The sequence below is a fragment of the Pongo pygmaeus genome, chromosome 10, assembly GCF_028885625.2.
Source record: "Pongo pygmaeus isolate AG05252 chromosome 10, NHGRI_mPonPyg2-v2.0_pri, whole genome shotgun sequence".
NCBI lineage: Eukaryota > Metazoa > Chordata > Mammalia > Primates > Hominidae > Pongo > Pongo pygmaeus.
In genome coordinates this window covers 98270440-98291881 of record NC_072383.2, presented here as the reverse complement: position 1 = coordinate 98291881, position 21442 = coordinate 98270440, and the positions used below count along the sequence as shown (strand labels likewise).

General features: G+C 34.5%; 1 protein-coding gene across 6 annotated transcripts in view; it reads left to right on the top strand.

The window, feature by feature from the left end:
• The window catches only part of ANKS1B (ankyrin repeat and sterile alpha motif domain containing 1B), a 1280047-nt gene that overhangs the window by 181179 nt on the left and 1077426 nt on the right, over positions 1 to 21442 (top strand). For all 6 annotated transcript variants that reach the window (XM_054442265.2, XM_054442272.2, XM_054442264.1 and 3 more), the window contains exons 3-4: positions 11140 to 11296; positions 17357 to 17653. In XM_054442265.2, coding sequence (XP_054298240.1) covers positions 11140 to 11296; positions 17357 to 17653 — 454 coding nt within the window. The remainder of the gene's footprint in view (positions 1 to 11139; positions 11297 to 17356; positions 17654 to 21442) is intronic.

Below are 21442 nucleotides of genomic sequence, written 5' to 3'. Positions count from 1 at the left end.
TTGGAACTCATCATTCTCAGTAAACTATCGCAAGGACAAAAACCAAACACCGCATGTTCTCACTCATAGATGGGAATTGAACAATGAGAACACATGGACACAGGAAGGGGAACATCACACTCTGGGGACTGTTGTGGGGTAGGGGAAGCGGGGAGGGATAGCATTAGGAGATATATCTAATGCTAAATGACGAGTTAATGGGTGCAGCACACCAGCATGGCACATGTATACATATGTAACTAACCTGCACATTGTACACATGTACCCTAAAACTTAAAGTAAAATAATAATAATAATAAAAAGAAAATTATTACCATCAAATGATAGGAAAGAAACATGGTTAATAAAACAAAATTTACTAGCAAATATTATAAATTATTTCCATAGATAGAGTAGAGAGCTCTTTCTTTGTATCTTTTTCTCTTTTTAAAATACGGAGGATTCATTGTTACATGTATGTCTACTACAAATTCAAATCCCTTAATTCTCCTCTGAAAAGTAATTGGCTGGCCTGACTGCCTGCCTGCTTATCTACCTTCCTTCCCTGCCTCCCACTTCTTCTCATCCCTTTTTTTCTTGTTCTTCTCTGCTTTCCTTAGTCCCCTCATTCCTTTTTCCTTTACTTTTCCTTCTTTCTGACTTTTCTCCTCTCTTCTTTTCATCCATTATTTTTAGTAATAATCTTATCGTTCCCTGTGAGGTTATACTAAACCTGTATACTCATATTTCAATTCAATTTTTCTTCTCTACTTAACAAATAGTTCCTTATTTTCTTCTTAAGTTTAATGTTATTAAACTATATTTGGTATATTGTGACACTTGGATGCTGTTTTGAGCAAATCGTTATTGTATTTCTGAAATATGTATATTGTTTTATATACACAAGATATTTTCTATTCTTCTACCTTTTAAAGTATTTAATGCATGCTAGATCTCATTATCTGTAATCCAAATTGTGTATCAAATTGGATCTAGAGTCCATATAATAAGCTATCTGTATTTTTGATTTGATCTTTCTTAGGTTTTCTAATAAAAGAGGCGTACCTCCTCTAAAAATTGTATAATCTGGTCCCTGAAGTTGCTCTTCGAATAACTAGAAATATCTTTAGTCAGCTTGCTTTTTTTCCTGGATAAGGATACGGACTACTTAAAATTTGCCTTTATTCACTCTGTAATCTAGAAAACTATGAGAGTGAATTCAATATGTAAAGAAACTTCAGTTAGAAAATGGGATGTATTGTCCTGAAATCTTTTGACCATCTTGAACACATCTGCAACTTTATTCCCATTAAAGAGAAGTAAAAGTGTCAAGAAAATCTGAAATCAAAAGGACCTTATTAAATTTGAGAGTTTCATTAGTTGTTAATTCTGCATCCATATGAAGGTGATTTGCATTTATTTTGAAATTCTTTGGACTCAATCAACAAGCAAGAGAGGATGGTATGAAATAAACATCTTTGGTTGTGATTTACTTACAGGGAATCTTGCTGTTGAGGCAAAGAAATTTGAAGGTTGACTCTTCCCAATTTATTTAATTTTGCTCAGAGCATATGCTGAACTTACTGAAATACATTTTTTATTAATCAGATGTGTATTTATATCTTTCAGAAAATGGATGTGAATTAAATATAGCAGCAAAAAGTCAATACTTCTAGAATTCCTGTTTTTAACTGAACTTACATGTATTAGCTTAAAGCTGCAAAATATTGCAGTTATTTACATTGGATATTATTAAATTTAATTTGATGTTTTACTTTGTTTTTGGGAAATGGAACGTATTTTGCCATTTCTATTTCCATTTTCCAAAATATTTTTTATATTTTCTTGTCAACCACATTTACTTTAGGATTTTAGAGTATTTGTTATTTGTCAAATGCTGGATATCAGAAAATGCTACTTTACATTTAAGACATAGGTATTATTTTGCTGCTTGCTATTTTACAGATATTGATTAGCAACGTAACTTAATATTTCTTTTTTCACAGTCCCAATGAATTTTTTTTAACATTAATTTTTCAATAAGTTATTGTGGTCCAGGAGATGTTTGGTTACTTTAGTAAATTTACTTGTACACGCATGTTTATAGCAGCAAAATTCACAACTGCAAAATCATGGAACCAACCCAAATGCTCATCAATCAATGACTGAATATTTCATGCCAGTTAACCAAGCACAGGCAATGTGTTCCTTTGTGGATACCTTAGAGTAAGCTGTAAGCCTCAACCTAAATAATAATTTAAAGAAATACTGTGTAGAAGCTTTTAAGCTTGATGTAATCCCATTTGTCTATTTTTGCATTTGTTGCCTATGTTTTTGAGGTATTACCCAAAGATTATTTGTCCAGACCAGTGTCCTGAGGTGTTTTCCCCTACTAGTTTCATAGTTTTAGGTCTTAGATGTAAATATTTAATCCATTTTCATTGAATTTTTGTATTTGTTGAGACATAGAGGTCTAGTTTCATTCTGCTGAATATGGTTATCCAGTTTTCCCGGCTTCAACAACTGACAGAATGGGAAAAAAATATTTGCAGACTATCTATCTAGCAACAGATTAATAGCCAGAACATATCAGGAACTAAAAAACCCAATAGCAAAAAACCAAATAATTTCATTAAAAATGGGCAAACGATTATAGACATTTCTCAAAAGAAGACTTACAAATGACCAACAGGCATATGAAAAAATGCTCAACCTCACTAATCATCGGGGAAATGCAAATCAAAATCACAGTATCATCTCACCTCAGTTAAAATGATTTTTTACCGAAAAGACAAATATAATAGCTACTGGCAAGGATGCAGAGGAAGGGGAATGCAGGTACACTATTGATGGGAATGTAAATTAGTACAATGACAATGGAAGACAAGTATGGAGGTTCCTTAAAAAACTAAAAATAGAATTACTATATGATTTCACAATGCCCCTGCTGGGTACATATCCAAAAAAAAAAAAAAAAAAAGGAAATCAGGGTATCAAAGTGATATCTGCATTCCCCAGTTTATTGCAGCACTATTTCCAATAGCTAAGATATGGGATCAACCTGCTTATTAACAAGTGAACGGATAAAGTAAATGTGGCACATATACACAATAGAATATTATTCAACCATAAAAAAGAATGAAATCCTGTCACTTGGCAGCAACACGGATGGATGTGAGATCATTATGTAAAGTGAAATGAGCCAGGCACAGGAAGACAAACATCACATGCTCTCACTCATATGTGGGAGCTAAAAAAAGGGGATCTCATGGAAGTAGAAAGTTAATTGGTGTTTATAGGAGGCTTTGAAGGAAAGGGGGGTGGGGGAGAAGAGATTTGGTTAAAATACAAAAATACAGTTAGAAGGAATAAGATCTAGTGTTTGATAGTACAGTAGACTGACTAAAGTTACCAATATTGTATAGTTCAAAATAGCTAGAAGAGAAGAATTGTGATGTTCCCAACACAAAAAAAAGATAAACGTTTGAGGTAATGGATACCCCAATTATCGGGATTTAGTCATTACACATTGTATGCATATATCAAAATATTACATGCATCCCCAAAATATATACAACTATTATGTATCAATAAAAATACTAAGTTGGTACTACACTACATTAACTACTCTTCTAATTTAGATATATATGAAATTTAAATTGTTCTTAATGAGCATGGAGGAAAATGGCCTATTTAGTTCATATTAGTTTTGATATGTATGGATATATCATAAGAATGATTAATCATAATTTGCTGATTAATACTTTATTCTACTTATAACTTAGTAAAACTTACAGGTACTTATTTGATCAGAGATACAACTTTATATTTCACAAATATGTTTTAACACTAGAAATCTGAGCTCAGCCAATTCATTAGCTGATATCTTTGAATAAGATGTAAAGCTCAATTTAAACAAAAATTTGAAAATAAATTTAAATTTTAATTTTAAAATAAGCACATTTAAACAAAACCAAAAATAAATAAATGGGACCTAATTTGACCAAAAAGCTTCTGCACAGCAAAAGAAATAATCAGCAGAGTAAACAGACAACCCACAGAGTGGGAGATAATATTTGCAAATTAGGGCTAGTATCCAGAATCTACAAAGAACTTAAACAAATAAGCAAGAAAAAAAACAAATAATCCCATCAAAAAGTAGGCAAAGGCAAAGAATAGACATTTCTCAAAAGAAGATATGCAAACAGCCAACAAACATATGAAACAGTGCTCAACGTCACTAATCATCAGGGAAATAAAAATTAAAACCACAATGAGCTACCACTTTACTCCTGCAAGAATGGCTATAATTAAAAAGTAAAAAAAGAAAACAATAGAAGTTGGTGGGAATGTGGTGAAAAGGGAACACTTTTACACTGCTGGTGGGACTGTAACTTAGCACAACTGCTATAGAAAACAGTATGCAGATTCCTTAAAGAACTAAAAGCAGATCTATCATTAGATCCGTCAGTCCCACTACTGGGTATCTACCCGAAGGAAAAGAAGTCATTATATGAAAAAGCCACATGCACACATGTGTATAGTAGCACTTTGCATTTGCAAGGATATGGAACCAATCTAAGTGCCAATGAGTGGATAAATAAAATGTGGTATATATACACTATGGAATACTACTCAGCCATAAAAAGAAGGAAGTAATGTCTTTTGTGGCAACTTGGATGGAACTGGAAGCCATTTTTCTAAGTGAAGTAACTAGGGAATGGAAAACCAAATACCATGCATGCTCACTTATAAGTGGGAGCTAAGCTGTGTGGATGCCAAAACATACAGAGTGATATAATGGACTGTGGGGACTAGTGGAGGGAGGTTTGGAGGGGAGTGAAGGATAAAACACAACACACTGGAAACAGTGTACACTACTTGGATGATGAGTGCACTAAAATCTCAGAATTTACCACTAAAGTGTTACCCATCCATGGAACCAAAAACCACCTGTGTTCCAAAAACTATTGAAATAAAATTTAAAAAGAAAAAAAAAGCACATTTAACAAAATATTTATTTATTAAAATAAATACATTTTTCAAAACTTAAAAATAACATGTAAATAATGTGTAGTTAGGATCTTAGTGTTTTCCAAAGGCAATTTTATAAACATACAGATTATGCTTTTCTGATTTAGATATTAGATGGTGGTAATACTAGAAAATACAAATGATTAGTAAGTCAGTTTTCAAAATAGACATTTTTTCACTCTTGTCATAAATCTTCCTGATAAATGAAGAATGAATGTATATCACATACATTATTAGAAAATGTCAATAAAATTTGAGCCAAAGAACAAATGAAATTCTAAGTGATTGGAGCAAGAGTAAAAGGAAATAGAATTGATGATCCCATCAATCTTTTTCGTCTTTACCCCTTGAAAGGAAATGCTTTATAGGAGAAGAAGTTTCAGAATATATTTTTTATTTCCTTAGGTATTAAGAAATGGAATTTCTCTCTTCTCACAGTTGTCTTTGACAGTAACTGGGAGAAGTCTATTTTGTAGTAGGCTAAATTCTACATTTTAGATCCAGGTATTTAATTTGACTAACTTCTTTTGGTATTATTTTGCCTTTTAAATGCTGAAATATTTTATTTAAAAAGCAATCACTGGAATTGTTTAACATTGCAACAATCTTCCTTGAGAACAACTTTTGATTGTATATATAATTTTACAATTCTATCTGTTTCTCATTTGATTCACACCATAACTCTTTGAAACTAGCACCGAGATGTAATCTCTAAATTCTATTTTCACAATATCTGAAAGAGAGACAGAGGTTACTTAATTTCCTCAAGGTAACCAGGTTTGTAAATAGTAGAGAGTTGGGACTTTGGATGTTTTCTTATCTGCTTTTGTTATTCATAGGTATTGAATTCTCATTACCTCACTGAAGTTATGTATTTATTTATGTCAGAATGGAAGACCCTATATAACAACCCTTGCTTGGCAGGGAAATGGGGAGAAGCGTGTGAACTGGATAACCTTTAAGTTTCCTTCTGATTTTCTGGTTCTGTTTTTCAAAGGTGACTTTCTATAAGCATTTCATTTCACTTCTAAAGTATTTTATTTTTACTTGGGACAAGTGCTAATATTGGTATAGTGCTTTACTATTTATTGAGTGAATTCTTTTTTATGATCTTATTTAATGCTATTACCAGTTTTGAGTAGACATTATCATTATAGTATCTCCTGAAGAAAAGAAAAAGAAAATGAGACTAAGTACAGTCATGTGTTGCTTAATGACAGGGATACATTCTGAGAAATGTCTAATTATGTGATTTCATCATTGTGTGAACATCATAGAGTGCACTTACATAAATCTAAGTGGTATAGCCTATCACACACCTAGGCTACATGGTATGACCCATTGCTCCCGAGTTACATGCCTGCACAGCATGTTACTGTACTGAATACTGTAGGCAATTGTAACACAGTAGATATAGAAAGTATTTATGTATCTAAACATATCAAAACATAGAAAAGGTACAGTAAAAATGAGGTATGATAATCTTTTTGGACAACCATTATATATGCGGGTGGTCTATTGTTGATCGAATTATCATTATGTGGTGTGTGATTATCATTTCTCCAGGATCACAGCCTCAGGTAGTTTGCATAGCTGGGACACAAATCCAAGTCTTCTAAATTCAGATTTTGTAAAATAATGCTGGTTTTTCAAAGAGAAATGTTAAAATTTAATTTTTAATTTCTCAGAAATTATATCATTAGACAATTTAGGACTCCTTGGATTGTAAATATTTCTACAACATATTCTTGTTTTTTTTAAATCATGATTTCTTACATTTAGCAATTAAGTCAAATGTTGTGACTTTAGGACACATTCTGGACAGTATGTTTTACCATTTACCATAATTTTGTATCATATCATATCTGTTTTTCTTGTGAGCTATCAAAATTCTAATCTTGCTTCTATTAAAATTTCCTCCAAGTTTTTTCATTTGTTACTTGCATCTAGAGTCTGATTTTATGAAATATTTAAATGTAAATCTGTGATGTTCACCCTCCCCATTAGTGATTTGTTGCATATAAGAAACAACTTTATTATATATTGTAATTATATGTATATTTTTATTTCTATGTGTCTGACTAGCATTTCATTTAGTGAGTTAATAGAATTTGCTTCTTAAATGCATCCAAATGAAAATACAGTTTTGTTTAGAATTACTGCTTTTGATTGTTGAGATATATATATATATTTTTTTCTTTTTTTATTATTATTATACTTTAAGTTTTAGGGTACATGTGCACAATGTGCAGGTTAGTTACATATGTATACATGTGCCATGCTGGTGTGCTGCACCCATTAACTCGTCATTTAGCATTAGGTATATCTCCTAATGCTATCCCTCCCCTCTTCCCCTACCCCACAACAGTCCCCAGAGTGTGATGTTCCCCTTCCTGTGTCCATGTGTTCTCATTGTTCAATTCCCATCTATGAGTGAGAACATGCGGTGTTTGGTTGTTTGTCCTTGCGATAGTTTACTGAGAATGGTGATTTGCAGTTTCATCCATGTCCCTACAAAGGACATGAACTCATGATTTTTTATGGCTGCATAGTATTCCATGGTGTATACATTCCACATTTTCTTAATCCAGTCTATCATTGTTGGACATTTGGGTTGGTTCCAAGTCTTTGCTATTGTGAATAGTGCCACAATAAACATACGTGTGCATGTGTCTTTATAACAGCATGATTTATAGTCCTTTGGGTATATACCCAGTAATGGGATGGCTGGGTCAAATGGTATTTCTAGTTCTAGATCCCTGAGGAATCGCCACACTGACTTCCACAATGGTTGAACTAGTTTACAGTCCCACCAACAGTGTAAAAGTGTTCCTATTTCTCCACATCCTCTCCAGCACCTGTTGTTTCCTGACTTTTTCATGATTGCCATTCTAACTGGTGTGAGATGGTATCTCATTGTGGTTTTGATTTGCATTTCTCTGATGGCCAGTGATGATGAGCATTTTTTCATGTGTTTTTTTGGCTGCATAAATGTCTTCTTTTGAGAAGTGTCTGTTCTTGTCCTTCGCCCACTTTTTGATGGGGTTGTTTGTTTTTTTCTCGTAAATTTGTTGGAGTTCATTGTAGATTCTGGATATTAGCCCTTTGTCAGATGAGTAGGTTACGAAAATTTTCTCCCATTTTGTAGGTTGCCTGTTCACTCTGATGGTAGTTTCTTTTGCTGTGCAGAAGCTCTTTAGTTTCATTAGATCCCATTTGTCAATTTTGGCTTTTGTTGCCATTGCTTTTGGTGTTTTAGACGTGAAGTCCTTGCCCATGCCTATGTCCTGAATGGTAATGCCTAGGTTTTCTTCTAGGGTTTTTATGGTTTTAGGTCTAACGTTTAAGTCTTTAATCCATCTTGAATTAATTTTTGTATAAGGTGTAAGGAAGGGATCCAGTTTCAGCTTTCTCCATATGGCTAGCAAGTTTTCCCAGCACCATTTATTAAATAGGGAATCCTTTCCCCATTGCTTGCTTTTCTCAGGTTTGTCAAAGATCAGATAGTTGTAGATATGCGGCGTTATTTCTGAGGGCTCTGTTCTGTTCCATTGATATATATCTCTGTTTTGGTACCAGTGCCATGCTGTTTTGGTTACTGTAGCCTTGTAGTATAGTTTGAAGTCAGGTAGCGTGATGCCTCCAGCTTTGTTCTTTTGACTTAGGATTGATTTGGTGATGCGGGCTCTTTTTTGTTTTCATATGAACTTTAAAGTAGTTTTTTCCAATTCTGTGAAGAAAGTCATTGGTAGCTTGATGGGGATGGCATTGAATCTATAAATTACCTTGGCCAGTATGGCCATTTTCATGATGTTGATTCTTCCTACCCATGAGCATGGAATGTTCTTCCATTTGTTTGTACCCTCTTTTATTTCCTTGAGCAGTGGTTTGTAGTTCTCCTTGAAGAGGTCCTTAACGTCCCTTGTAAGTTGGATTCCTAAGTATTTTATTCTCTTTGAAACAATTGTGAATGGGAGTTCACTCATGATTTGGCTCTGTTTGTTATTGGTGTATAAAAATGCTTGTGATTTTTGTACATTGATGTTGTATCCTGAGACTTTGCTGAAGTTGCTTATCAGCTTAAGGAGATTTTGGGCTGAGACAATGGGGTTTTCTAGATATACAATCATGTCATCTGCAAACAGGGACAATTTGACTTCCTCTTTTCCTAATTGAATACCCTTTATTTCCTTCTCCTGCCTGATTGCCCTGGCCAGAACTTCCAAACTATGTTGAATAGGAGTGGTGAGAGAGGGCATCCCTGTCTTGTGCCAGTTTCCAAAGGGAATGCTTCCAGTTTTTGCCCATTCAGTATGATATTGGCTGTGGGTTTGTCATAGATAGCTCTTATTATTTTGAGATACGTCCCATCAATACCTAATTTATTGAGAGTTTTTAGCATGAAGGGTTGTTGAATTTTGTCAGAGGCCTTTTCTGCATCTATTGAAATAATCATGTGGTTTTTGTCTTTGGTTCTGTTTATATGCTGGATTACATCTATTGATTTTCGTATATTGAACCAGCCTTGCATCCCAGGGATGAAGCCCACTTGATCATGGTGGATAAGCTTTTTGATGTGCTGCTGGATTCGGTTTGCCAGTATTTTATTGAGGATTTTTGCATCAATGTTCATCAAGGATATTGGTCTAAAATTCTCTTTTTTGGTTGTGTCTCTGCCAGGCTTTGGTATCAGGATGATGCTGGCCTCATAAAATGAGTTAGGGAGGATTCCCTCTTTTTCTGTTGATGGGAATAGTTTCAGAAGGAATGGTACCAGTTCCTCCTTGTACCTCTGGTAGAATTCGGCTGTGAATCCATCTGGTCCTGGACTCTTTTTGGTTTGTAAGCTATTGATTATTGCCACAATGTCAGCTCCTGTTATTGGTCTATTCAGAGATTCAACTTCTTCCTGGTTTAGTCTTGGGAGAGTGTATGTGTCGAGGAATGTATCCATTTCTTCTAGATTTTCTAGTTTATTTGCGTAGAGGTGTTTGTAGTATTCTCTGATGGTAGTTTGTATTTCTGTGGGATGGGTGGTGATATCCCCTTTATCATTTTTTATTGCGTCTATTTGATTCTTCTCTCTTTTCTTCTTTATTAGTCTTGCTAGCAGTCTATCAATTTTGTTGATCCTTTCAAAAAACCAGCTCCTGGATTCATTAATTTTTTGAAGGGTTTTTTGATTGTTGATATATATTTTGATATAATTTATGCTAATAATTATTAATTAATTCTTTCTAAGGTTGAGTAATGCAGTTCAGGATTTTTACTTTGAAAACCTGGTGGGGATTAAGTTCAAAATTTTTTGGGTAGGATATATTGAATATATGTTGAAATTGCATTAATGGTGGAACTTGTCTTTTAAATGAGTTTCCCTTTTGAAATAATTTTTTATGCTTGGAGAAGAAAGGTGAAGGAATTCAGAAGTAGGAACAAGGAATACTCAAAGTGTGTTGTGTGCCATCACTGAGAAGTTATTAAAATTTTTTTATTATTATTTTTTAACCCTGGGCTAGTACTACAGTTAGCTTGTCAGGGTCCCTTACATACTGCACTTTCTTTCTCTTTTACATGCCCCTTAAATCTCTTATTCCAGTTCTCTGTAGGAATGATGTGTAAATTTTATAAATGTCTCCTTGGTATTATGATAACTTTTTTTTTTTGTAAACAAGGAATATACTTGTAACTTCAACTTTTCCTTCAAGCTGAATCTCAGATATGGGCTATCTGGAAAGACCTCTTTAAAAAAAAAAAAAAGGGAGTTGGTATCCTCTTCATTTTACTTAGCTCATCTAATTAATGAAATCGGTTAAGTTTTGCCTATATGAATTCTATTAAGTAGTTTAACTGGTTAGTCAATGTGTGCTCTCACTCTCTTTCTCTCTCTCTGTGTGTGTGTGTGTGTGTGTGTATGTGTGTGTGTGTGGCGTGGGGTGATGGTTTTCCAGGTAAGTAAAATAGCTAAATGTTGAGTAGGCAAAAACTTTGAAACCCAACTTTATGTGTTAGTACCTTGAATGATTACTCTAAATTCCCAGCCAGCATCTAGTATTCTTTTTAAATTACCTATTTAATACAATTTGTCTTGCTCAGCCTATTCTGTTGTTGTTGTGTTTTCCTTTTTAGGGACATAGTTCTCAAACTACTTCAGTATGAGGCATCAACAAATGTAGCAGACAACAAAGGGTATTTTCCTATTCACCTGGCTGCCTGGAAAGGAGATGTGGAAATTGTGAAGATTCTTATTCATCATGGACCATCACATTCCAGGGTCAATGAACAGGTGCACTTGCCAAATGTTTGCCCATGATGTAATTTTTCTAGTTTTACAAAGGCAAAGCCATATTGAAAATGTGATTTTTTTATCTTTACCTTGCCCAAAGGCCTTTCCATTGCTGAATTTCCTAAAAGAAGAAATTTGAAAAATTCTTTGGTGTTCAGATATGATGTGCAGGGACTAAGTTGGGCATTTGTAAAGATACTTTGTTAACGGGAAAATCGTACATAAAGGAAGTAGCTGAAATATTTTTGCCTGTCTTATATAATCAGCCATTTTATAGCCATTGAATATTTAAAGATAGAACAGAATCCATGTTTGTAATGAGAATTAGAATGTTTCTTAATACAATTTTAAATGCTAAAACAACGATATGCCTATCATTTGCATAATGCTTTACCATTTACTTAGCACTTTCACAGTTAAGTACTCTGGTGAATCAAAATGTGAAATATAGCATATACAGTTGCTTGTCACATACTAAGTTAAAATTTATATATATATATATATATACACACACACACACACACACAAACACATATGCCCAGAATAAGTTGAATAAAACACAGCAGCAGTATGATTCTGACAGGTAATGTATTTGTAAGTACACAATATCTATATTACACATAATGGACATATTTTAAAAAGAAAACCAGTGTCAGTATTCTAAACAGATAAGACCACAGATTCCAGAAAGTAAAATATGGTCCCCTAATACAGTATGATAACAAACATCTTGAGCTCTGCATGCCCCCTACTGTTCCCATTTTGTAAAACTATATTTGAAAACCAGCAGGCAGACCAACAATTGAATTACAATCACGGCATTAAGCTCCAGGTTGGCAGTTGTCCAATATCAATGCAAGTAGGTTACTTTAGGGCAAGCATATCTAATAAAGCACAATTAGCATATTGTTCAAATGGATGCAAACTTTGCCGGACTTTGAAATTCAGACTGAAGGATAAAAAGTAACAATTGCTGTAAACAGCAAAGGGAAGAAAAATACATATTTTTTCAATGAAAATATATATGCAGTTGTTGAAAGGACTAATCAGGAAAACATTTTATTAATTGGAAAAGTGTCATTAATATTTATCACAATAAAAATTTCCATGTTTACAGGTTAGAAAAATGCAGAAATTTTAATAAGAATGCACCCAGTCTTTAAAACATGATAGATATGGCTATCTTTATCATCATATCATGCCAGAAGGAAATTTATGACAATGCTCTTCTCTTCCACAGAAAACCAACAGTTAGATCATTTATGAGATGAGCCATCTGGTGGTTATTCTTAAAATTGTCTGAATACCGCAAAGCAAACCTGACATAAAATGGAAAAACAATCCAAGGTTAAACAAGAGGATGTTAGTTTTTACAAACAAGATGTTTTTAAATGACATGAAAATAAGAAATAACATATAGTATTCACTTACATTTGAAAGTGAAAAGTTATTGTATGTTTTAAAGAGAAATACTTGTTTTTGGTAATGTTGAATAGATCAATTAAATTACAAAAAGTGTCTTTTTAAGGAGACCATATTCAAAGTTCTTTGTTCACCTCTGCTGCTTTGTGTTGTGGTTTCTATTGGCAACAAGTTGCAACTTTCTTATGATTTTTAATACCATAATTTTTTCTTTGTTAAATATATACTCTTTTAATGCTGATCATAGTTTTCCCATTCTATGCCATTTCTCCTAAATTTTTTGATGTAGGATTTTTATTTTTATAGATAACTTTTAATTTTAGCTGTCTTTTTTCCTTCTGAATAGGACAGAATCTTCTTGTTAATTATAAACTTTTATGTATTTAAACAATAAAGGAAGTAAAAATGGTAATTAACATTTACTGAGACATAAGGTAAAGCGGGCACTGTTCTAAACACTTTCACCTCTAAAATACGATTTAATTAATTCTCACAATAATCCTCTGAATTGATAATATCACTCCCATTTTATAGTTGAGAAATCATGCTCTGTAAAACTAAACAACTTGTCAAAGGCCACATGTTACTGAGTGTCTGAAACTGAGACTGAGACTCAGGACTTTGACTCCAGAGCCCTTTACACAATAGCGCGTTGGTATTGTCATCCTAAATCCTATCACTTAATGGATTGTTTACTGTATGCCAGGCATTGTGCAAAATACTTCATCCCCGTTATCTTACTAAGCCCTAGATTATTGTTGCTACTATATATATGGAGTTACAGCCTTAGAGAGATAGAGTAAATTGACCGTAACATCACAGCTACTAAGAAATGCAGCCAGTGTTTGAACGCAGGTTTTTCTGATCCAAAGCCTAAGCTCTCAACCAGTAATACATTTATGTTATGTTAAAATTATGCATTATAGTCAGGGCTTCATTCTGATTTCTGAAAGTTATCTTTGGTTTCTAATACAGCTTTCTTTAAAAATAATTCTATTCTACATTTTAATATTTAAAGTTTACAATGCATTTTAAAAATATGTTATCTCTTTTGGTTTATAAACTATATTATAAGGTTTATAGGGAAAATAATATTCTCATTATACAGATAAGATAGGTTTGGAGAGATGAAGTAATTTACATGGTTAACACTTCACCATTCTAAACAAAGTGGACACCACCTGGATTATGGTTTTTTTTTTTTTTGGAGTTTATTATTATTATTATTATTATTATAATACTTTAGGTTTTATGGTACATGTGCGCAATGTGCAGGTAAGTTACATATGTATACATGTGCCATGCTGGTGCGCTGCACCCACTAACTCGTCATCTAGCATTAGGTATATCTCCCAATGCTATCCCTCCCCCCTCCCCCCACCCCACAACAGTCCCCACAGTGTGATGTTCCCCTTCCTGTGTCCGTGTGTTCTCATTGTTCAATTCCCACCTATGAGTGAGAATATGCGGTGTTTGGTTTTTTGTTCTTGCCATAGTTTACTGAGAATGATGATTTCCAATTTCATCCATGTCCCTACAAAGGACATGAACTCATCATTTTTTATGGCTGCATAGTATTCCATGGTGTATATGTGCCACATTTTCTTAATCCAGTCTATCATTGTTGGACATTTGGGTTGGTTCCAAGTCTTTGCTATTGTGAATAATGCCGCAATAAACATACGTGTGCATGTGTCTTTATAGCAGCATGATTTATAGTCCTTTGGGTATATACCCAGTAATGGGATGGCTGGGTCAAATGGAATTTCTAGTTCTAGATCCCTGAGGAATCATGGATTATGGTTTTTATAATTGCCACATCCTTCTTCTCTTTTATCATCTGATTATTTCCTTTTTGCAATTTAAATTTCCTTTAAATTGAAAATTTTCAATTTCTTTAAATTTCATTAATCCTTTCTTCCCATTACCTTCTCTTCCTCTTTTTCTTTTTTCTTTATTTTAACATTAGGGCAAAACCCAGAGGGGCCTTGTCTGAAAAACACATTGCCTTTGCCATTCACCAAAACTTGAATCCAACTCTTGTTAGATGTTTTACTCTGAACTAAGAGCTTTTGGTAAATGGCTTTTGTTGGCCAGTTTTGTTTTATCATCCATTATCTGGAAGGGTCCTAATGTTTCAGAGAATACCCATTTGGTAAAAAAGAAGGAACTAAAAACATTTTAAGAATATTCTGTGTAGCCATACTAGGAATTATTAATCAGTGCCTCATCACAGCCTATTTATTTCAAATTAGATTATTTTAGATTACTTGTGAGCATACACAAATACACAATCATGCTCTTGTAAAAGTACCACCGTTGTGGCATCCACTGAGGTGACAATCCCAGTATGTGTTGATCATGGATAAAATCTGTGAACATTTTCTCCTGAGTAGGTCTTGAATGATTGAAATATTTTCCCTTGAGATCTGAACAGTGCTAATTGGTGTTACTAGAAAATTTTTCAATTTTGCTTTTGTAATTTCCTAGGCTCAGGGCTCTGGAACAGTAGAGAGGCCTTTGAGGAATTGTTATTTCATAATTGGCCTTTCTCTTTTCTCAAAGAGATACTGTATTTTGAAAACTGAGATTGAATCTCTTTCAGACCAGGGGGATGTTTGGGTTGGTCAGGAGGTATATATCTGTATCATATTTTCATGGTGTGAAGTAATAAGATTGGCTGTTTTATAAGCCTGATAAGAAAAACAGATAAGAAGACCAGGGCGTCTAAACCTGTATGTGATCAATGTTTATGAAGAAGTAGATTATAGTAATACTTTCAAACCAGGTAAAGAAGGACTCCTGACAAATGATGGAAGAAGCAGTACCCTCAGCTGGATTCCCCATCTAACAGGTCTTAACTTTTCATTGATTATCTTGAAAGAGTAGATTTTCCCTCTGGGTTTGACCTTCAAATGCTCTCTCTTGATACTTATTTGCAAGGTAAAATAGTAAGAAGCCTTTCCTAGTGCTATTTTCCCCTTGTCACTCTACTCCTTTTTAAATTTTCAAATCTTCCTTCTAGACTCTCAACTTACTTGCATTCTTCTATCATCCAGGGTAAGTTCGAGTTGCTTTCTAGAACATTAAGATTTGTTTGGGTCTGACCCCTTCTTATCCTTTTATTTTCATCAGAACAGCTATCTAAACAGCTACTTCCTATTCTCAGTTGGTGTTTTTCTGAGCAAAACCTCTGGAAATTCTGCTTTCAGATCACTAATTCCCAGCTCTTCTTTGACAATATAGCAACACATGGCAGACAACATGGTATAGTGGAAAGAGCATGGGTTTTAGATTTGTCAGATACAGCTTGCAAAATATCTTAATTCTACTTGGATATGTAATTTAACCTTTTTGTATTTTAGTTTCCTTGTCCATGAAGTAGACAATTTTAGTATAAATTTTGGAGAATTGTTGTAAGAGTTAAATGAGACAATATATATAGTTTTTAGGCACTCAACAAGTAGTAGTAGTAATAGTTCTTATTTTGGAAGGTGGTATGTGTGATGGTTAAGAACACCCACTTTGGGTCTTGGCTACTTGCGTTCAAATCCCGGTCCTACCACTAAATGGCTGTATAACGAAAGGCGAGTTATTCAACTATTCAGTGCCTCAGTTTTCTCATCTGTAAAATGGAGATAATGATAATAGTATCTATCTCATAATGAGGATTAAATGAGTAAACATATATAAAATGCAACGATGTCTAGTACGTAGTGTTAGCTATGATGATAACTCTGATGGTGGCAGCTGCTCTTTCTTTCCAGAACCCTCATTTAGGGTTATTGCATTTTGGTTACTAAAATTTCTCGTTCATTTTTCTCCTGACCCTTCCACCACCTGACATACCTATACACCATCTACCTATGTTGCTGAAATAGTCTGAAGGGTCCCTCTGCCTTGCAACTGGGTTCAGTGTTCTGTATCTTAACATTTTTAAAAATCTTGATACATTTCTAGGAAAATCTTATTGATTTTCAACTGAACCCTTATAAGCTGCACATGTTGTACTGTGATACTCCTAGTAACTTGTCTGGGAACTGGTCTAGGTCCATCCTCACAACCCATGGTCACATTTCAAAACAGTACTTTTATATCTTAAGGCCAAAATCTTTTCATTTTCTTTGCAAAAGAAGCAATGATTTGTACTTATGTGGAAAATAAAATGTAACTTAATTTGGGAAACCTTTCTATAAATCTTTTGTTACCAAGAATTTACCTTCTCATCTGTCTTTTGGAAGGCCAGTCTATTAAAAGTCTGTTATAATTGTTTTGATCTCTCTTATTAATAAATGTCTAAAGATGTGATGCACAGTGCAGATATCACTGTCCATCTGGACCCAGGAGGGCCTCTGACAAACATGGCTAAATCATTTATCATTTTTGGAAGTTGGCTTATATGATTTAGGGAAATGTTGGATTGTTTCTATTAAAGTGATAAAAATTAAAAAAAATTTTGATTCAATGAATCCTAGATACTTCTATCAAATATAAAATTCCATTAGGCATACTTATTAAAATGGATAAATCTTAACTTACATTTCAAAGCATTGCAGGTTTTAAATTACTGTGTTAAGATTTTGATAACAAATTGAATTTCTGAAAATGTGCCTTTTTAAAAATCTTTGTCTTAAACAGAACAATGAAAATGAAACTGCCCTACACTGTGCAGCTCAATATGGACACTCAGAAGTAGTTGCTGTTCTCCTAGAAGAGCTCACTGACCCGACAATTAGGAATAGCAAGCTGGAAACACCCTTGGACTTGGCAGCACTCTACGGACGGCTTAGAGTGGTAAAAATGATCATCAGTGCACATCCTAACTTAATGAGCTGCAACACTCGCAAGCACACGCCACTTCACCTTGCTGCGCGCAATGGCCACAAAGCAGTCGTGCAGGTGCTGCTGGAGGCAGGAATGGATGTGAGCTGTCAAGTGAGTGTGCTTTTAGCTATGCTTTAAAAGTGATGATGCTGTTGCTTGGCTTTGGGATTCAAATGTGAAAACCTGTATGTAGAAATATTTTAATCAAATTGTTCACAAGTATTTTTGTAACTACTAAATTCAAGGTACTATACCATCTACTTTTGGGAAATATGAAGAGCTACTAGGCATAATCTCTAACCTCATTCTAATTTGAGGGCTATACACATGAGAAGTTAGTAGATGGCAGTTGTGTGTGGTATCATTAGTAATTGTTTCCTTTGTCCCAGTATCTAGCACACAGCCTAACATACAGTAGGAATCCACTCAGAGTTTAATGAATGAATGGAACAAAATTCACTTTAACATTGTTGGGTATGTACTTTGTGTTTAGCATGTTGACACATTTAGAATTCAATTCTCACAACTGTCCTGTGGGATTGAGAACTATTAAATTTCAGTTAAGAGATGAGGAATCAGATTCAAAAATTTAAGAAATTTGTCTAAGGACACATAGTTGATAAAACCGGGATGTGAATTTAGACTTACTGATTAAAGTCCAGGCCTCTTTCCACTATAATGTACTGTTTATACATAACTAATGAAGGAATGATCACTACGCCAAAGGGCAATCAGAAAAAAAAAAATGGAAAAGGTGTGATTTGAGGTGAGTTTTGTAGGAAGAATAGGATGTGGATAGGTTTTGTTTCTCCACAAGGAATGGGCAACCTACTTTAAAAAGTTTAATTTAATTTAATTTAATATATTTTATTATTATTATTATTTTTGAGACAGAGTCTTGCTCTGTTGCCCAGGCTAGAGTGCAGTGGTGGGTGGCGTGATCTCAGCTCACTGCAGCCTCCACCTCCTGGGCTCAAGTGGTCCTCCTGCCTCAGCCTCTCCAGTAGGTGGTGGGACCGCAGGTACACACCACCATGCCCAGCTAAGTTTTGTATTTTTTGTAGAGATGAGGTCTTGCTCTGTTGCTCAGGCTGGTCTTGAACTCCTGTGCTCAAGCAATCCTTCCACCTTGGCATCCCCAAGTTCTGGGATTATAGGTGTGGGCTACTGGGCCTGGCCACAACCTACTTTGGATATCTTGTCTTAAGTTAGCCCCAACTCCAGGGTTAGTGTTTTTTTTTTTTTTTTTTTTTGCCTTTTCCTCCTTTCATGGTTATTTCTTGGCTTCCAAGTTAATGGCAGCATTCTTATCTTCCAGAGACTTTTTTGCTTACTGTCACATTGTGACCTTCTCCCCTTATTAGTAAGCCGTTGATGTGAAACAAACTATCCCAAAACTTAATAGCTTAACACAATAACTCTTTATTTAGCTCATAATTCTGTGATTGGCAGTTTAGTCTAAGCTCAACTGATGGTTCTTCTGGTCTTGGCTGTGTTCTCTTGTGTGTGAAATCAACTGCAAATCAGTTATGTGTTTCTGTTTCAGAGGCTGGCTGGATGTTGTCTAGGGTGATAGGTGAGACTGCCACTTCTCTGTCATGATTCAGCAGGTCAGCCAGGGCTCATTCACGTGGCATGCATGGTTCTGAGAGAGAGAACAGAATTGTACAAGGCTTCTTGAGGCCTAGGCTTGGAACTAGCACACCTTCACTTCTGCCATGTTTGCTTGGCTGAAGCAAGTCATTAAGGCAACCCATATTCAAGGAGTTGGAAAATAGAGTCTACCTCTGTATTAGAAGAGGGTGTGAATTGTAAATGGGTATGAATACCCAGAGGGACTAAATGTGGCAAATTTTGCAAATAATTTACACACTCCAGGTGGAATGCATGCTCACAGATGGGGTTATTTTTCCTAGGAATTGTTCAGAGATTGAATCCTGTATTTCCAGAGTTTTCTTTATTGAATTTAGAAAAATCTCAAGCCTTCCAATCTCAGTTTTAAGGCTAGCACCCTGAATCAGAGCTTGCTTTAGAGCTTTGCCTGCATTATTTAGTAGTTTAGATATTTGTAATATCTTTTCTCAATTTCTTATTTATTCAACTTTGGCAGCCTCTCAAAAAAGCATAAGAATTTTTTCCAACAGTCATATTAAGGAAAAACAGTCTCTCTCCTCAAAGGGGTATTGAAAATAAGTAGGTATGCTTACTATTGTAGGTGACTCACAAAGTTATTTTCCTAAAAGTTGTTTAATGATAAACTAGATGTTTATTGTATAAATGTTGAATTTCTCTAATCTGGATGTACTGCTTTCACACTTCTGTAATATTTTTAAACTTGACTGCACAGACTGCAATATGACCAAGGACTTTCACTCTGACTGAGGTCAGTAAGCTTCTTGGTATCCCTGACCAAGATCTTTTCATGTTTTGTACTAGATGACATGACCAGAAGGGAAAGAGTTTAAATTCAGTTTTATAAATGTATATGATGTGTCCTTTTTTTCTGCAAAACACTGTATTTTGTGCTTTTGGAAAATAAAAAATCAAAACTATCTCTGCCCCATGCTTAGTGGAGGAGACCAAAAATTTGCAAGAATAACTCCCATCCATGACATACAATAAATGCTAAAAGAAAGAGCTGTGGATCTACGGGTGAGGAAAATATGGATTTTAAGAGGGAGAACATGAGAAATCATTGATGGAAGTGACATTTGAAGAGGACCTTTGAAAGTCCAACACGACTTTGAATTTTAGGTGGCCTTTAGCTTGCATATGTGCATTATTTGGCTAAAGAGTATTTTAAAATATTGAATTTGAGTGCTTTTAGGTGGGGTAAATGCTTTCCAAGGCTCCAACCTCATTCTACCATTTTATATCATTGCCATTGTCATTCCTTTAGATTGTCTGCTTGGTCCTCACCACATTTAGATTTGTTATTCACGTATCAGAGGAAAGGCAGACAATATGCTTAGATCACTTTGAACACCTAATCAGAAGTATCAGGGGTGATGTCTGAGTAAGGTGGACAACTTTTGTGTTGCTATAACCTCTTCTATTGACGCTCATTCTAAGAATTCTAGGAAGTAGAACTGACAACATCTTTCTAAAATATATCTCAGTGAAATGAATCTTCCATAATATATTTAGCCTTAGTTGATATTTTGCTTTTGTTATTGTTGCTTTGTTCATAGAAAACATTTTTTTTTTTTTTTGGTTTCATTGCCTTTTTTGGGGGGGGTGAATATTTAATTTTATTACTCAAATTGTTACCAAGCTTTTCCCATCAGACTCAGTGCAAAATTTTTTAATATCAAGTAGGTTTGTTGATATTCTCACTGGCTGAGAGTGAACAATGTAGCTAGTAGCCTTAAATTGTTTCAGTAGATTTAATATTCATTAAACTGCTCTAGCTAACCTGTTGGGAATTAGTATTAAAAGTAATCCCATTTGGTAAATTATAGTATTGTACTTTTAGACTTCAATTACATTCAAGTTATTATGAATAAATCTTTAAAATTTATAGATGGCTTTTGAGGATCTTGTCTTTTCCTAGTAATTACATGTGATTTGATTTTATTTTACTTTTTTTTTTAAAGGCAATGTCTTACTCTGCCACCCAGGCTGGGGTGCAGTGGCGCAATCATGCTCACTTCAGCCTAGAACTCCCAAGCTCGAGTGATCCTCCTGCTTCAGCCTCCTGAGTAGGTGGGACTATAGGCATGTGCTGATGTGCTCGGCTAATTTTTTTAGTTTTTGTAGAGAAAAGGTCTCACTATGTTGCCCAGGTTGGTCTCGAACTCCTGGGCTCAAGTGATCCTCCTTTCTTGGCCTTCCAAAGTGCTGGGATTACAAATTTGAGCCACTGCACCCGATCTACATATGTTTTTAAATGCAGCATTG